Source organism: Ischnura elegans, chromosome 6, assembly GCF_921293095.1.
Source record: "Ischnura elegans chromosome 6, ioIscEleg1.1, whole genome shotgun sequence".
In the NCBI taxonomy this organism is placed as follows: domain Eukaryota; kingdom Metazoa; phylum Arthropoda; class Insecta; order Odonata; family Coenagrionidae; genus Ischnura; species Ischnura elegans.
In genome coordinates, this window is record NC_060251.1 from 100,697,731 (window position 1) to 100,712,333 (window position 14,603).

The following is a 14,603-nucleotide window of genomic DNA, read 5'->3' on the forward strand; positions in this document are numbered from 1 at the left end:
ATCTACGCGGCACAAGATTGGCCTGCCGCTGAGACTTCTGCTTCCATTCCTGGTAGCAGAATTCAAGCTCCTCATCGGAGCACTTAAACCCCCATGAGTGAGGCGCGTAGGGGCCGTGTTCTGCAAAATGCGCGGAACGCACTTCGCGCCAGGTCATGTGACAGGTGGATCTGTCACCGGATGCCCTGCTACGTCGCTTGGTGGGTGACACACGCTCGGCATGTTTCTGGGCCCGCAATTCAGTCCGCTCAAGACGGCGAATCAGTCTGCGGTGTCGCTCTTCTTCGACCTCGTGTTCAGGCCTAATAGAAGCATAACGCTTCTTGTCGACGTACTTCACATCAACTACCTCGCCCGCCAGCACAACTGGCACGACCACGGTTTTCAGGCAAACCATGTTCAAAAACTATAAGAAAAGAAAAAGAAAACTTATATTTAAGATAAACAAACAAAGTAACACACAAAAATATAACACTCAGCAAAATAATGTGAAAAAGGAATGACACAAACTATGAAAATGTTAATATTTATAATATATGAAAATAAAAGGAGCTGGAACCGAAATACGGTAATTAGCTCACTCTCACAAATACCTCCAAAAATTGGAGGGGGGTAGCTCGGGAAAATCAAAAACTAAAACAACTAATGAAAGTAATTAAAGTTAGCCTAAACAGGCCCCCTTACTACCAGCGCTTCTGTCCGCAGTTACAATTTATGCCCCTTGCGGGTACACCGGACCTTCAAACCCCCAAGACACTTAAGCTCAGGAGAGTAGAGAAAATACTTAAAACGCTAAAGCAAAAAACACTTTAAATCCGCAAAGGAAACAAAGCAAACCTCTCAAACTCGCACACGAAAACTCGGGTAAACGCTCGAGAAGAACTCTCTATTGTTCTATTGCAGGAAAACACAAGAGTCCATTAGGAAATAAACTTTTAATTCTGGGCTATGCACGATACAACGCATGGCGTAGTCCCGCCAACAACTATGGGATTAGGTCCAGCCAGAGCACTGGCCCTAATCCCAAAAGATAGCTACCTGCTTAAGTTTGACCTCCGGTCGGCCTTCTACCAACTACAAGTTCATTGCCGCCACTGGAGATTCTATGGGATTAAGTACAGAACGAAAGGATACGCGTTTACACGGCTGCCCATGGGTCATCCCTTATCCCCCTTCATACTACAACGTTGGGCAGAAGACGTGAAGATATTGATTCAATCCAAATTTAAAGTGCAAGTGATATGCTACCTAGACGATTGGCTCGTGTTCAGCAAACGACCCCAATGTGGCTATCAAATAGCAACCTATTTAACAGATACGCTCGGTATACAAGTAAATATGTCCAAGTCAGTGCTTGTGCCACGAAAATTAATCAAGTATCTCGGTGTCCAAGTCAATACAGAGGAGTTATCCCTACAACTTACAGCTAAATCCCTCAGACGAGTGCGTGAACTTATCCCAATACTACCTCGACTACGAGCATCGGATATTCCCCGTGCAGCAGACTACCTAGCATGGATCCTGAGACTTCCGACATTTCTTATTAACCATATTTTTATCCGTGATAATGCCATGTTAACCAGGCTCCTAGAAGCCGACTATTTCTCCCATAAGGTGTTCCTGCCAAGGGCATCCGAATCCATTGATGTCTACACGAATGCCACACTGCAGCAAGGGGCGGTGGTGATCCCAACTTGGCAACTTTCCAGATCATTCCTGGTCCCGGAGAACTGGCACATCAACGCCATTGAAATGTACGCAGCCCTCGTCGGACTACGAGAGACAATACTACTTCTAAACGATTTGAACTTAACATGTATTAAAATTGTAATGTATTTGGATAATCAGACTGCTCTGTATACCTTAAGAAAAGGCAATGGCATGTTATATCGCACTCACCCAGAGCTTATGGATATGTACTTTAATATTATAATAAATGCACAGTCACAGGAAGTGACATGGGCCTACGTCCCCACTGCCCAGAATCCGACCGACGAGCCCTCGCGGGCCGCACCCGGCTGATATGCGCGCGCGGCCATATTCTGGTCTGCGCAGACATATCCGCAGGGACGGCGCTGCGACCTCAGTCGATTTGCGGGTTCTGAGTAGTGAGGACGGAGGTCCACAGCAGTTGTGATGGGATCAGGATGCCTCCTGTACAACATCCCCAAAGGATTCAGGGTGGGGTATCCACCGAAGTCTTTCGGGAACTGGAGAATAAACGATATTAATGAGAAGTCAAGGTCTAACTTGTGTTTTCTGACTATCTTGTGCAACCGGTCTCCGAGTAAAACTCCGTGATATATCTCTTTCTGGAGGGTTAATACGAGCTCAAAGTACATCAACCATAGGATTGGAGTCATCAAGAACGATTTCTGACAAGAGGAATGAGCGGTAGAGCAAAGAGAGGCCAATCGAGATGAGAGGTTAGGATAGCAATCAGACATATCGGGGTACATTCTGCTCACCTTCTTCAAGGTGCTTGACAAGAAAATTCCCTTATGTAGGATCTCTTTACCATAATTTATCAGTGATGTGGAAAACCATGTTTCAGACGATTTCAGTTCCCACCCCATTCCCTTAACAAGTTCCTGAAGCTTGAGAAAATAGTTCCTCAACCTCATTTCTGCCTCCTCTTTATGGTTTCTCAAATATTCCACCGCTGAACAGCCCATGATGTTTATTGGCATCTCTATTACTGAAACCTGATTATCTCCTTGTCCTGTGACCGTGGCTCTGATTCCTGTGATGTGCTCTAAAGCAACCAACAACCCGATTGTGGTTGCAGTCCATCCTTTTTGTCTTAACCCTTCACACCCCCCGAATTGACCATACCATGCGCAAGGATCTTCCTGTTCATTAAGGACTTCTGCGTTGCTCACGTTCTCTCCTCTTTTGCGAGGGTGAGTGGGAGAGGAATGCAGATCGACTTTTTTGCAGTCTGGAGGATGATATCTAGATGAGAGATAAAACCAAGCGTGTTGGAAGAATTTGTGAGTGAAGTTATATAGGTTAGGCACACCCATGAGATCCTCCATCATTTGAAAAACCAGAAAGTTGGCAAGAAATGTCTGCAGCCAATTCCATTTGATGAAGTCTAGAGATCCCGACACTTTAAGACTTTCTACTGCTGGAATATGGCCCTTCTTCTTTCTACTGTGTGTTTGAGCCTCATCGTGTGAGGCTGTAGGAAGATCCAACTCGTGCTCAGCCTCTGCTTCTTCCATGTCTCTTGCTGTGCATTTAGTCTCTCTTGAGATAGACATCAAGTGATTGTGCAGCTCTGGTTCTCCCATTGTCATGGTCTGTTGAGGAATATAAGGGAAGATGTTCTTAGATATATTTGCCTCCGTCACTGCGAAATAAACTCTCATCTGCAAGACCATCATAGCAAAGAGTCTTGCTTCTATCTTCATCTCCCTTTCTTTTGAATGGAGACCAACTATGTACCAACTTGCGGGAACGTTTCCTTCCATTACTGTTTGCATTATATTCCTAATTGAAAACTCTGGGTTCTTTAGGATCTCGATCAACACTTCTATTTTCATGGCTTCTTCCCATCTTAAAATGTCTTTCAGAGCCTCCTGTGACTTACCAGCCCACTTCCTGGATGGAAGCCATTTGCTTCTTCAGCTCACCCATATAAACACCAATTATGAAGGATTGGGAAAAACAATTACTGAAAGGATAAAGGTGTAACTTCAAAACACTATTACGACAAATCTGCAAAATTCCATTCACAGAACAAAAGTTGGGAAGAATGTTTTGCGCAGCGCAGAAAAGAAAACTTGCGATGAAGTGGTCCTAAATGTCCCTTTGTTGGATTTGACCCTTTTGACACATGCTTTGCCAACTGAGGGTCCCAATTATATCGACTGTTTATCCAAGCAGCAAGAGAGTACTGTAACAAGGTAGGCGGAGGAGGCCTAGGAAAGGTCTCTTTACACTGAAGATCCATGCTTACTTGCAAACGATGAGCAGAGTAATGGAAGGTAAGTTACAACTCATCTAACAAGCGAGAAACCCTACCGATGTTACTCCTCTGGATTCACAACTGGAACTGATGCCTTTCTCCTATCCACAACCACTTTTATACCAGCGGCGCTACCTTCTGACATGCTGGGTACTTGCCTAGCATAAGATTTCCAATCTTATATTCAACACCAACAGCATCAGCAACCGATGGGTGGGTAGGGGAACGTCCGACCTTGACCTTAAATCGATTTATGCCGGCGCTTTAGCGCCATGGCGAATACATCATGATTAAAGGTCAACATTACTTTTCTTTACAATTTTCTTCATGCGTCCAAACATTTGGTTGTTAGTTGCAATACAAGAATCATCATCTTTTTTTATCCCTTACATAGACTGATATACAATATTTTCTCCCATTACGTAACAAACTTTAAAAAAGCAATTCTTAGCAATAACTCCCTTATCAATGAGGCAGTTACTTTCTTCATCTGAAGAGTTACACTTTTCCCTTTTACCAAGCAGTAATATGCTCTCGCAACGAGCATAATGTTGCAACTTTCTATTCAATCGATTTCCACAAAGTTCAATTACACTTTTTAATGTAGCTAGCTCATTACACAAGGAAGGGAATTACTATGTACCACCTGTTTCAGTACATGACCAGGGCTTTGGACGAACTGCCGCAGATGACGGCTCTGTCCTTCATACATAAAAGCATTGAGTCCATAGTGGGCCCCAGTTCAAGACACCTTGAGTAATATGGCTTATAAGATGAACATTTAATACCATTGATGTGACACCAAAGTAGTTGTTGAACAAGAAAATACACCTGGGAATAATTCTTGGGCTTCCTCTACTTCCTCATTGGAAATTCATCTTTGTAGGATCAGATTTGTGGCCTTAAACAATGATGAAAGGTGAAGTAAATGCTTACTTTTGAGGAGACCTCTCAGGCAAGGCACAATATGTAACACCAACCATGAACCCCTCTCAGATGCTTTCCAGAGACTACTATGAGAGATTCGACGAACTGATCTGGTAATGGAGGACAAAGCACAAATTTTGGTTAGCCATTCATCGATTCCGGAAATTATATGACTGAAGCGTATGTCACCATTTTCCATACCAATCCAAAACATTTTTCTTGTAGATTCCTAAATTAATTGAGTGTGCAACCTTACAACTCCAAGGAAAAGGCAATGCATGTAATCTGGGACAAATCCGGCAATTAAATTAAGGTACATCAATCTTAATTATGCTGTTGGTCCCTTCACTCCTTCAATGGTTTTGCTTTTCTTAACATTTTAATTGCGTTCTACCGTAATGATTAGTGCTAAAAAAGAAAATTTGCAACTAATTATCAGAATTTCACTGATATTAATACACAAGACGGCGTTTCCTGGGTTAATATGTATAAATGTGTGAATCATCAATAATTTCAAAATTTTCCAAGTCGTCATTCTGTAATGCTGCCAACGCTGCCTAGGAGCGCGCTCTCACCCTTGGCTGGCGGAACCATTTCCCTATACTTCTCTTCACCACCACCACCATCGCATAGTCTGAAGTCTTACATTTCTAAAATGAGAATCTCCACAAATATCTAAATCAAAGTTTGAAATTAAACAAGCAGGAGTTCTCTTGAATATCTTATCTCCTTGATATTTCACTCTAATATTAAAAGCAGTCCCTTCACAGAATTTTTTAAAGACCTCCTTTGCTCCTTCCATTGAAATTTCATTACCCATAACCAAGCGTCTATTATAACAATCTTGCAAAGCAAACTGGTTGGTCCGATTATTAACTCTTCCAATATGACCAACATTCATAGCAATAGCATCCCAGAAATAATTTTTACCACTATTAGGAGGATCAATGACAGCAATACAATTTATTTTTGGATTAAGTTGATATTCCCTTATGCCATCCTCATTTATAATAGGAATGGACCAACCCAAGCGATTAAACCAAGTTTTAATATTACCAAGCAATTCCCTTACTTTATCTTCATCGCTACTCATTTGAAATTTAAGCAAATCATTCAAATAATCCGCACTGGTTTGGCGATGGTGATAATAAGAAAAAGGATTCATATCATTGGCATAAACGACAGGAGTCTTGCCTTCGTAATAAGTTTTAAAATCAAGCAAAGTCTTTCTATTTACATTTAACGTGGCCAAGTGACAAGCAGCTTCACACATTTTCAAATTTTTAGGATCATGAAATTCAAGCCTGTAATCAGAGTGATCAGGCGATATTAAATCTTTAAGTTCAGTGGGAGGCATGCAAGAGTACTTATGTAGTAGTATTTGAACCGTTTCGGTGATTCTTTCAAACTTGCCCCTCTTCGGTGGAGTGCCTCCTGCGCTTCTCTGAACACGTTCTCTATTTTCTTCATAACCGGGCTGTTCTCGTTCACTGTTATGTCCAACTCCCTCAGCTTCCCTTGCCAGTATTGTTCCGGCGAGCGCCTGCACGGTTCCCCATCGTACACTTTCACTGTCAGTCGGTAGTCTTTGGCCTGCCTTTTGGTTCAGCCCATAGTTCTTGGAGACAGATGGCTTAGGGAGCATACTCCTTTTTCCTGCATTCTTGGGCAACCCATTGGAGGATGCCATTCGATTATCCACTGCCTTCTTGGACCCTGATCTGGATACATCTGACATGGACACCATCCCAGATTTGCTGGCAGAAGCAGCAGAGGGTTGTCGTATCCTCCGCTTCTGAGTCGCTGAGGGGTCCTTGCTGGGAACGGGTCCGCATGAGTAGACTGGGAGAACGACAAGCAAAACAAATGACACACAACTACAATCTTAGTTTGACCCAAGTTTATTTGGTCGGTTGGTTACACATAGTGGCCTAACTCTGCGTAGGCTTGATCAAACAATAGCAGTTTGCCTGAAGGGCTTCAGGCCGCGGTCTGCGGGCCTAGTTAGTCCTGGGGTGCTGGTCGCCTGGAGGGCCGCTGGTCGCCTGGAGGGCCGCTTCTGGGGCGAGGGCCCGAACAGCATCCTCACCACCCTCGGGTCGCTGATCCTCCGGGGTAGCCTGGTCACGTCTGCGTACGGGGTGAGCGGCGAGTCGAGGAGTCGCAGTTCGTACGGCGGCGGCGTCGGCGGCAGCGGGCTGAGGAGCGGCTCGAACTGGTGTAGTGCGTGCGGCGGCGGCGGCGTAGGCGGCAGCGGGCTGAGGAGCGGCTCGAACTGGTGCAGTGCGTGCGGCGGTGGCGTAGGCGGTAGCGGGCTGAGGAGCGGCTCGAACTGGTGTAGGGCGTACGGCGGCGGCGTCGGGCTGGAACCTCCAGGTTGGTTCGGCTGGCGGCGCGCTGCTTCCTCCTGTAGCTGGCGGGCTCGGGCGGAGTTCCGGGCGAGGCGGGGTCGTCTCGGCATCCGTCCTCAGTGAGGTCTGCACCGTGGGGTGAGATACCGTGTCGCCAAAAGCGCGAGTACGGCGTAGGGGTGAGGATGTACTCGCTCCACCCCCGTAGTTGCTGAAGGTGACGACTCGAGGCTGTGCGCGCTGCGGTCCGACTCCTTGTCCTCCCTCCTCCGTTCTGCCTTTTCGGGCCCTGGGGCCCCCGTTATATTTGGAGCTGGGCCCTGCTGCTAGCCAATGAGCGTTCGTCTTGAGGCCCGGGGTAGGGGAAAAGAGAAAGTCACTGCGTCGTTGGCGTGGGTGGAAAGGGAAGTGAGGAGAGGTGAGGGGAGATTCGGGCTTCCCGGCCACGTGGCCCGATGACGTCCACCCGTCCGCCCCTTCTCCTTGGCGTGGGGGGTGGACGGTGACGCAGGGGAGGTTAGGGGGGGGAGGGTCCACGTGGTCGTCCTTAGTGCCGGGAGATTTGAATTTCTTGGCGCGGGCTTTGGCCATGTTGGTGGCGCACATCAGGGTCCACGACTTCGACTGGAAGGTCCTAGATATTTCATTAATTATAAAGAGCAGTTGTAATAATTACTATTCAAGATATATTTCTTATTTAAACATTTCCAAGATATGTGAAAAGCAAATTACCTGGTGTTGGCGGATCACTCAAATAATCAATATCTGAGCACTCAGCCTCAGAGTTGCTCTCTCCCGGATACCTCTGATCCTTCACCTTCCGTTTCCTCCTAAGCCTCTCAGACGAGGGAAGAAAGACCTCAAGGTCCGTCTCCTCGCAACCCACCACTTCTATTCCAAACTGCGTGGCAGCATGCAATGTTTCTGGAGAAAAAAATAAATGAATCTAAGCACAGTGAATTCATGATTTTCAATAATTTCAAGAAAATGCAAATACATGCCAGAATGGAAAATGATATATATAAGGTTTCTTACCAAATGGAGTTGTTACATATATCAACGGGAGTACGTCCCTTTCCTCACACGGTTTCATCTGTTTCACTATCATCCTCGCAACAATAGTTGACTTGCAAATGCGAGAAGGATACAGAGCGAAGAACTTGTCCCCCACTCTGTTCACCCAACTATTACGAATTGTTTAGACAGTTTTGTCAAAATCCCTGTGCGGCAGGAGTTCAGCAATCACCCACGGCATTCTGGAACGTAATATATGTGGTGAAGCATTGGGTCATGGAAATTGGGTTATGAAGATAATTACGACAAACAGTAATTTACATTATCTTACCCACAGGTTAATGGCAGTGAATAAGCTCAGAAATAAAAATACTTTGGTGCGATCCAGCATAGGGAATAGCACAAGCCTTTCCCCTAACATCTTTCACCGCCCATACATTTAAATTCGACAAATCACTAGTTTCACATACACCAACATTCTGTGACAGTGATAGACTATTGTAAAAAGGGGACACATTTTCAAAACTTTTCCCTACAACGAAGACTTGGAGAAGAAATCCCACAAGTTTTTATGTTGATTTAATTGTAAGAGTACCTCTTTCTGTACCTACTAGGCTTTTTGAGAATGGTCTGACATGATTCCTGTTAGATTATTTTCTGTTTTTACTTCTCAAGGTATTGTACGAATGTTTTAGAATTGTTTTCTTTTGTTATTGTTTCTCTATTCCAAGTACATATTTCCCAGGAAATTACCCGAGTGGTTCACCTAGGCTTGTATTTATTAAATTTTATTTCCATTAGAAATGCACTAAACAATGGAAGGGCTTGCATTGGTATGTTAATAAGCAAGGCGTCTAAACCGTGATTCAGGTTTGTTTTTTCTAGGTTGCTGCAAGCTTGATTCTGGCTTGCATTGCTATATGGGTACAAGGGTGGACTGGCCAGGTTGGCAATCTCTGAGGCACCCAAGGTTAGGGGGGCCCTGCTGCATCTTGAAGGGATATTAAAGGTGTAATTAAAAAAGATATTCATTACTTAGATTACTTGAACCAATGTTTTTTGTAATTATAAAATTTTTCGTATTCATTTGTTGCTTTCTTAACTGCATACTCATTGTAAAAAAATGAAGTGATTTAGGTGTCCCGAAGACAAAAAAGAAACTGCAAGTGCTTATTTGGAAGGGTTATTCGAAAAGATTGTATTTAGTTTCTTTTTTTAGATTTCATTGCTGTTTATGGGGCAAATTCACGAAAGAGATATCAGCTCCCTAATACTTTAATAATTTTCTCACTTTTCATAGTATTTTTTCATGCTAAACTTCTTTTTTATTAACTTTATCTACTATTTAAGAGTGAGAATAGTGTCAAAGTCCATTTTCGGGCATGCAGTTTCCTAAAATTTTCGAAGAAGGACCTCCGAATTCCCCCATCAGGACCCAAATCACCCCAGACCGCTAAATACTACCATCATTGGAACAGATATACCCTCTGTCTGTTTCTATCATTCACGTTTGGTATTGAGCACATCTATTCATGTGAGTACCCAGTAGGGATGCAGCTAGGAATTAAGGCTGGGGGGGGGTTTAGGTGCAACTAATACATGTGTGTGTGGGGGTATAGAATACCCTCCAGGATTAGTGATAGGTGCGAGATCAGTAAATTGGCGAATTTTAAGATAAATGGTGAGTTTTACTGCTTTCTGAGGGATATTTTATTAGTCCTTACACTATTCTCTTGGTAATATTAATCCAATTAAGTAAAATGGATAAAACTTAAAAATTTCTCTTGAGCTCTGGGGGGGGGGAGAATTTATCCCCCAAAACCCCCCTCGCTGCTCCACTGGTACCCAGGATCAAAAAAAGGAGGGCATGTCGTGGTCTTTCAATTAGTAACATTTTTGCAAATAAAGAAGAAACCAAAATTGTAAGTAAATTATGACAGCGTTTCATTGGCCTATACAATGAAGAGAATGATTTTTAAATTTGTTCCATGCCTTATGCGAGTATAGTTTTAAAAATAATTTCTTTAAAATTTTCGTTACGAGCTTAATTTATTTTCGCTTCTAAGGGGGGGGGGCGTAGCCAGGAATTTCGTTCGGGTTAATGATCGAAAAAACTTTATTTGTCAAAGAAATCTCTTGTAAACTCGTCATTTCTCAATATTTTGTTTTTTATATTAATCAAAGTAACTGTGTTTTCATATTGTCGGGGGGGGGGGGCAGGGGGGTCCGATCCCACCGCGCTACGCCGCTGAAGGGCTGTTTCCAGCTGGTTACGCCCATTCATGTACCCGCTGTCCTACTATCTGATTTCAGTCATTAAACTCGCGGCGGAATTGCTTGTGTCAGTACATATTTTGCAAAGAGCCTTTTTATTGAGGGTAAGAGTTTCCGTTAATAGTACTTTCAGTGATTATTTAGCGCAATTGGGTGTCAACCCATTAAAATAAGGGTTCAATCAGGTCGTAATACGCTTAGCCTTTGCCGTGGTTTTATTTTTATTATCGTCGTTTCCATTGTTGTCATGCCTAGAAAATTTGTATTTATGTTACTGAAGGTTTCGAGAATCAATATCAACTATCCGAAAATTACCAACATTCTTCGCTTACCAAAAAAACGAAGAAATTTTACCACATCTCCTTATGGGAAAACGGGGTGTTTGTACTAACAATGGCGGACGTCGTGAATCCCATAGTGGAAGCCTATGCGACGACTCGACATGATGAGAGAGTAGTGTTGAGAGAGCAATCTAGAGGACTCTGGTGTACGTTGGTGTGTGCCGCCACCTACGGCCATTCTACAAATTATCACGTTTGGTCAAGCACGTTTTGTATACAGACCATGGTGATACAGGGAAAGCGCATGTTTGTGGATTGTGGATGATAGCGTGGTCTCCTGTGGACAATTAGGATCATAAATATTCGGAAAGTTTGCTGTTGAGTTTAAGTAAATATTCTATAATTCGCCTATCAGCAGTTATGAAATCATTTGACTCATCATGGCGATTACATAGTCCCTGGCAAGCGGTGAACGGTGAGTAATGCAAGACTATTCACATGTGGTGAAAATTATATTCTTGTCGTGGTGGTTCTTATTATTTAATTCCATACCCAATTTCAGTGCAGTTATCGGGGAGTTATGCATGTGCTCACATGTTGGAAATGATTTTATAATCTGCGGTACATAAATAATCAAAAAGCGTAGCTAAGTTGTATATCCTTCAAAATGAATGCGATTCAGAAACGTGAGGATGTACTTATGAAAGTACGAAATAAGCTTAATATAGACGGTATTAAGCTTTGGATTCAACCTTACTTCATCGAAGGCTCTGGAAGGTGTGATGAGCAATTGGAGGTAATTTTTTTTATATGTTTCTGTACTCACAGAACGACAGCTGCTAAAGTAATACCATTTATATGGAACCTAAATCCTCATTTTTAGCATCATTGGTAGTCTCTAATCTCTACTCCATTGTAGTTAACAGCCTTTTGCTTGCTAGTTACTAATTTTATGCCTTTTATGTTGTAATTAAGCCCCTGCAATAGCTCTTGCCTGAAATATTTTATTTTTACAGGGACTTGCTGTTAATTTAAGTAAAGAACTCAAATTAGATTCGTCGAGTATTATTCCTGTATTACAAGATTTGCAGGCGAATGCTCTCGAGAAGATAGCAGCACGTGAAAAATTTCAAAAAACGGGTGTTGCTACGTTGAAAGTTCGAGTTTCAGCTAACCATCGAGAAGCTGCATTCGTGCAAACCGTAGAAATACCGCTCTCCGAAAATGGATTGGCTCTTAAGGTAGCCTTGGCTGAGAAACTAAACATTGACCCTGTTTGGTAAGTAATACATACCTGTTGCTTACTTGATAGGGGCAAGATAATCAATTATTAATAGACACAAACCTTTCATTATGCAGGTTGAAACTCATTTCTAGTGGTCAAGTCATAAAGGATGAGCTCCTGTTATCTTCTCAATCCATCCGCAATGGAATGCAGTTGATGGCACTTCAGTTGGATGGATCACAGTCAGACTTTCAGGTATGCTAAGTGCATTAATGTGCGTCGCCTGCATTTTGATATGTTTACCGTGATTGGAAAATCATATTTTTTAAATCATGATTTTTATCAACCCTTATCAGTTGCCATTTGTACTTATAAATGTAATTTCAGTGCCAAACTTTATCATTTCAATCCTTTCATTTTCTAGGATGAAGAGAAGAGGCAAAGGCACTTAAATTCCATCAAGGCTGATGCTCAGCTTTTGGCCTGTAGAAGAAATGATCATAATGTTTCGTATCTTCAGGTTTGTTTCTAATTTTATTGCCACTTTACTGCAATAGATATTTTAACTCTTGAAATTTGTTTCTTATGGAAGTGTTGCTCTAAGCAATGTCGACTTAAGTTCATACAAGGAACGTGAAGAAAGTAAAGAGTACTGAAGTTTTCTTTTTTATAGAAAAGAAATTCGTTTTTTAAAATTTCATGATATTGAAGGTATGTACAGTGTTATAATGCAGATTTTAAGCCATGGCGCAAGTGTTTGATTCCCTCTTCATAGAACTCTCCCACCATCTACTTCGTCCACTTAGAGACCTCTTGTTTCACCTTGTCATCGGTTGAGAATTTTTTTCTACCCATGCAAGTATTCAGAAAGGTGGGAAGATGATAATCTGAAGTTACCAAGTTTGGGGAGTATGCAGGGTGGTTTAAAATATCCCAACCAAGCCAGTTCATGAACTCCTTCAGTGACAATGAACCTTATGACGGTGTGCACTTGGCAGCATTTATTATCAATGTATTTTACAGTGTCCTTATGATGAATAATCCTTATGAAGCAGTATCCTTATGATGAATAATGATCACTTTATCTTAGCTCAGAACCAAACCATTATAAAGTTACCATCCTTTGGACATTGCCGAGTCAGACCTCAGAGTAAAAAAATGAAAAATCACATAAATGCTGATTACTAAGGAACCATAGCCCATGAAGCAGTGGTTATTGTTTTATTTTGAAGAAATTCATTTATGCACATTGTGACATAACTTGCAAGTCATTGGAAGCAATAATAAACAAATAGGACGTGTTTAAACAATAAAAATTAGTCATTATTTAACAATTTATTACTAAAAAAGGCCACCTTTTATGTTCAGTGCCCCACTATCACTCAATGTTGCCAACTGTCATAAAAAAATCACATGGCACAAGAGGCACTTACTTTCTGGACATGTATCGTAATTATCACTACTCTTTACGAGTGGTAACCACTTCATGTTGCTACAACTAGCTTCATTTCATTACTTTTGATTCATACAGAGTTTCTGGTTTGCAATTACTAGCGGAGTGTCATACCTTGTTTAACATGTTGATGGCTAAGTTCTAACAACACGTATCTCAATAATAGCAACATTTCAAGCAAGGGTTCAAAAGAAACTATTTATATTTTTAATTGTACTCTGAAAGTAAAAACCAAAAATCCATAAAACTGAAAAAGAAGCATACATTTGCAAAAAAGTTGTTATTTGCTTGAATTTTATTTTTTAAATGTGATTACACTTTGTTTAAGATGGCTGTCTCAAACCGGCCAAATTTTGAGATACGTGTTGTTAGAACTTAGCGGTCGATGTACAGTTTTGTTGTAAATTGATATCAGCTCAGAACCAAAAACTTTTTATGTCCCAAACTGATGCCTCTGTGACAGCATGTAAATATTTTTTTGCTGATAACTATGCAAAATGTACAAATATGTTTAGGTTTAATGTCACCTCTTTTTATTTTAATTAGATTTTCTAACTATTAGTGTTTCAGTCAGAATGTTTGTGTTATAAGGTAAGGGGAGGGCTTCCCCAGATTGAGACACAGGCTTCTAAATAACTGATAGTCTTGTTGGAGGGGGCAATTGTTTTCCATGGGCCATCTATTACATGGATTTTTAGAAATTTGGAAGTGTGAGAAGGTTTTTCTCTGGGCGTGAACCTGGTAAGCTTTAACACATGTGCAGGGTTGCTATGAAAACCACTGTCTAATTACCCTCACATCAAGGGATGGTGCCTGCATATCCACTCATTGCCTGCAACTGCCTGTGATACTCATGAAATCTCTTGATTTTAGGCATTTATTTAATTACATACATTTCCAAAGTTCAGCCACCTTATCTCACATACTTGCAAATGGGCATGTTTCTAGTGGAAACTATAAACTGGAGCACAAATGTATGTATGTATTGTCATGAGATAATTTTTTAGTGTTAAATTATTTTACTGAATTTAGTTATACACTTATTGAGTGGACTTTTTCCGTAACTAAAATGTTAAACTGCTTCTCATTTTTTGGGCCAAATCTA

General features: G+C 41.8%; 2 protein-coding genes across 4 annotated transcripts in view; one reads left to right on the plus strand and one right to left on the minus strand.

Moving 5' to 3' along the window:
• Positions 1-6,900: 6,900 nt before the first annotated feature.
• Positions 6,901-7,842, minus strand: LOC124161428 (atherin-like). The gene has a single exon (XM_046537745.1). It carries the CDS (start codon positions 7,840-7,842, stop codon positions 6,901-6,903), a length of 942 nt encoding a protein of 313 aa, XP_046393701.1.
• A 3,242-nt stretch (positions 7,843-11,084) lies between these two features.
• The window catches only part of LOC124161259 (NEDD8 ultimate buster 1-like), a 36,875-nt gene continuing 33,356 nt past the window's right edge, over positions 11,085-14,603 (plus strand). For 2 of the 3 annotated variants that reach the window (XM_046537545.1, XM_046537547.1), the window contains exons 1-5: positions 11,085-11,295; positions 11,383-11,616; positions 11,837-12,099; positions 12,180-12,300; positions 12,470-12,565. In XM_046537545.1, coding sequence (XP_046393501.1) covers positions 11,488-11,616; positions 11,837-12,099; positions 12,180-12,300; positions 12,470-12,565 — 609 coding nt within the window. In that variant the 5' untranslated portion in view covers positions 11,085-11,295; positions 11,383-11,487. The remainder of the gene's footprint in view (positions 11,296-11,382; positions 11,617-11,836; positions 12,100-12,179; positions 12,301-12,469; positions 12,566-14,603) is intronic. The other variant, XM_046537546.1, reaches the window with a different exon arrangement.

Bases quoted from the DNA above. Each gene is read 5' to 3' on its own strand.
- LOC124161428 (XM_046537745.1), bottom strand. From the start codon at position 7,842: ATGGCCAAAGCCCGCGCCAAGAAATTCAAATCTCCCGGCACTAAGGAC.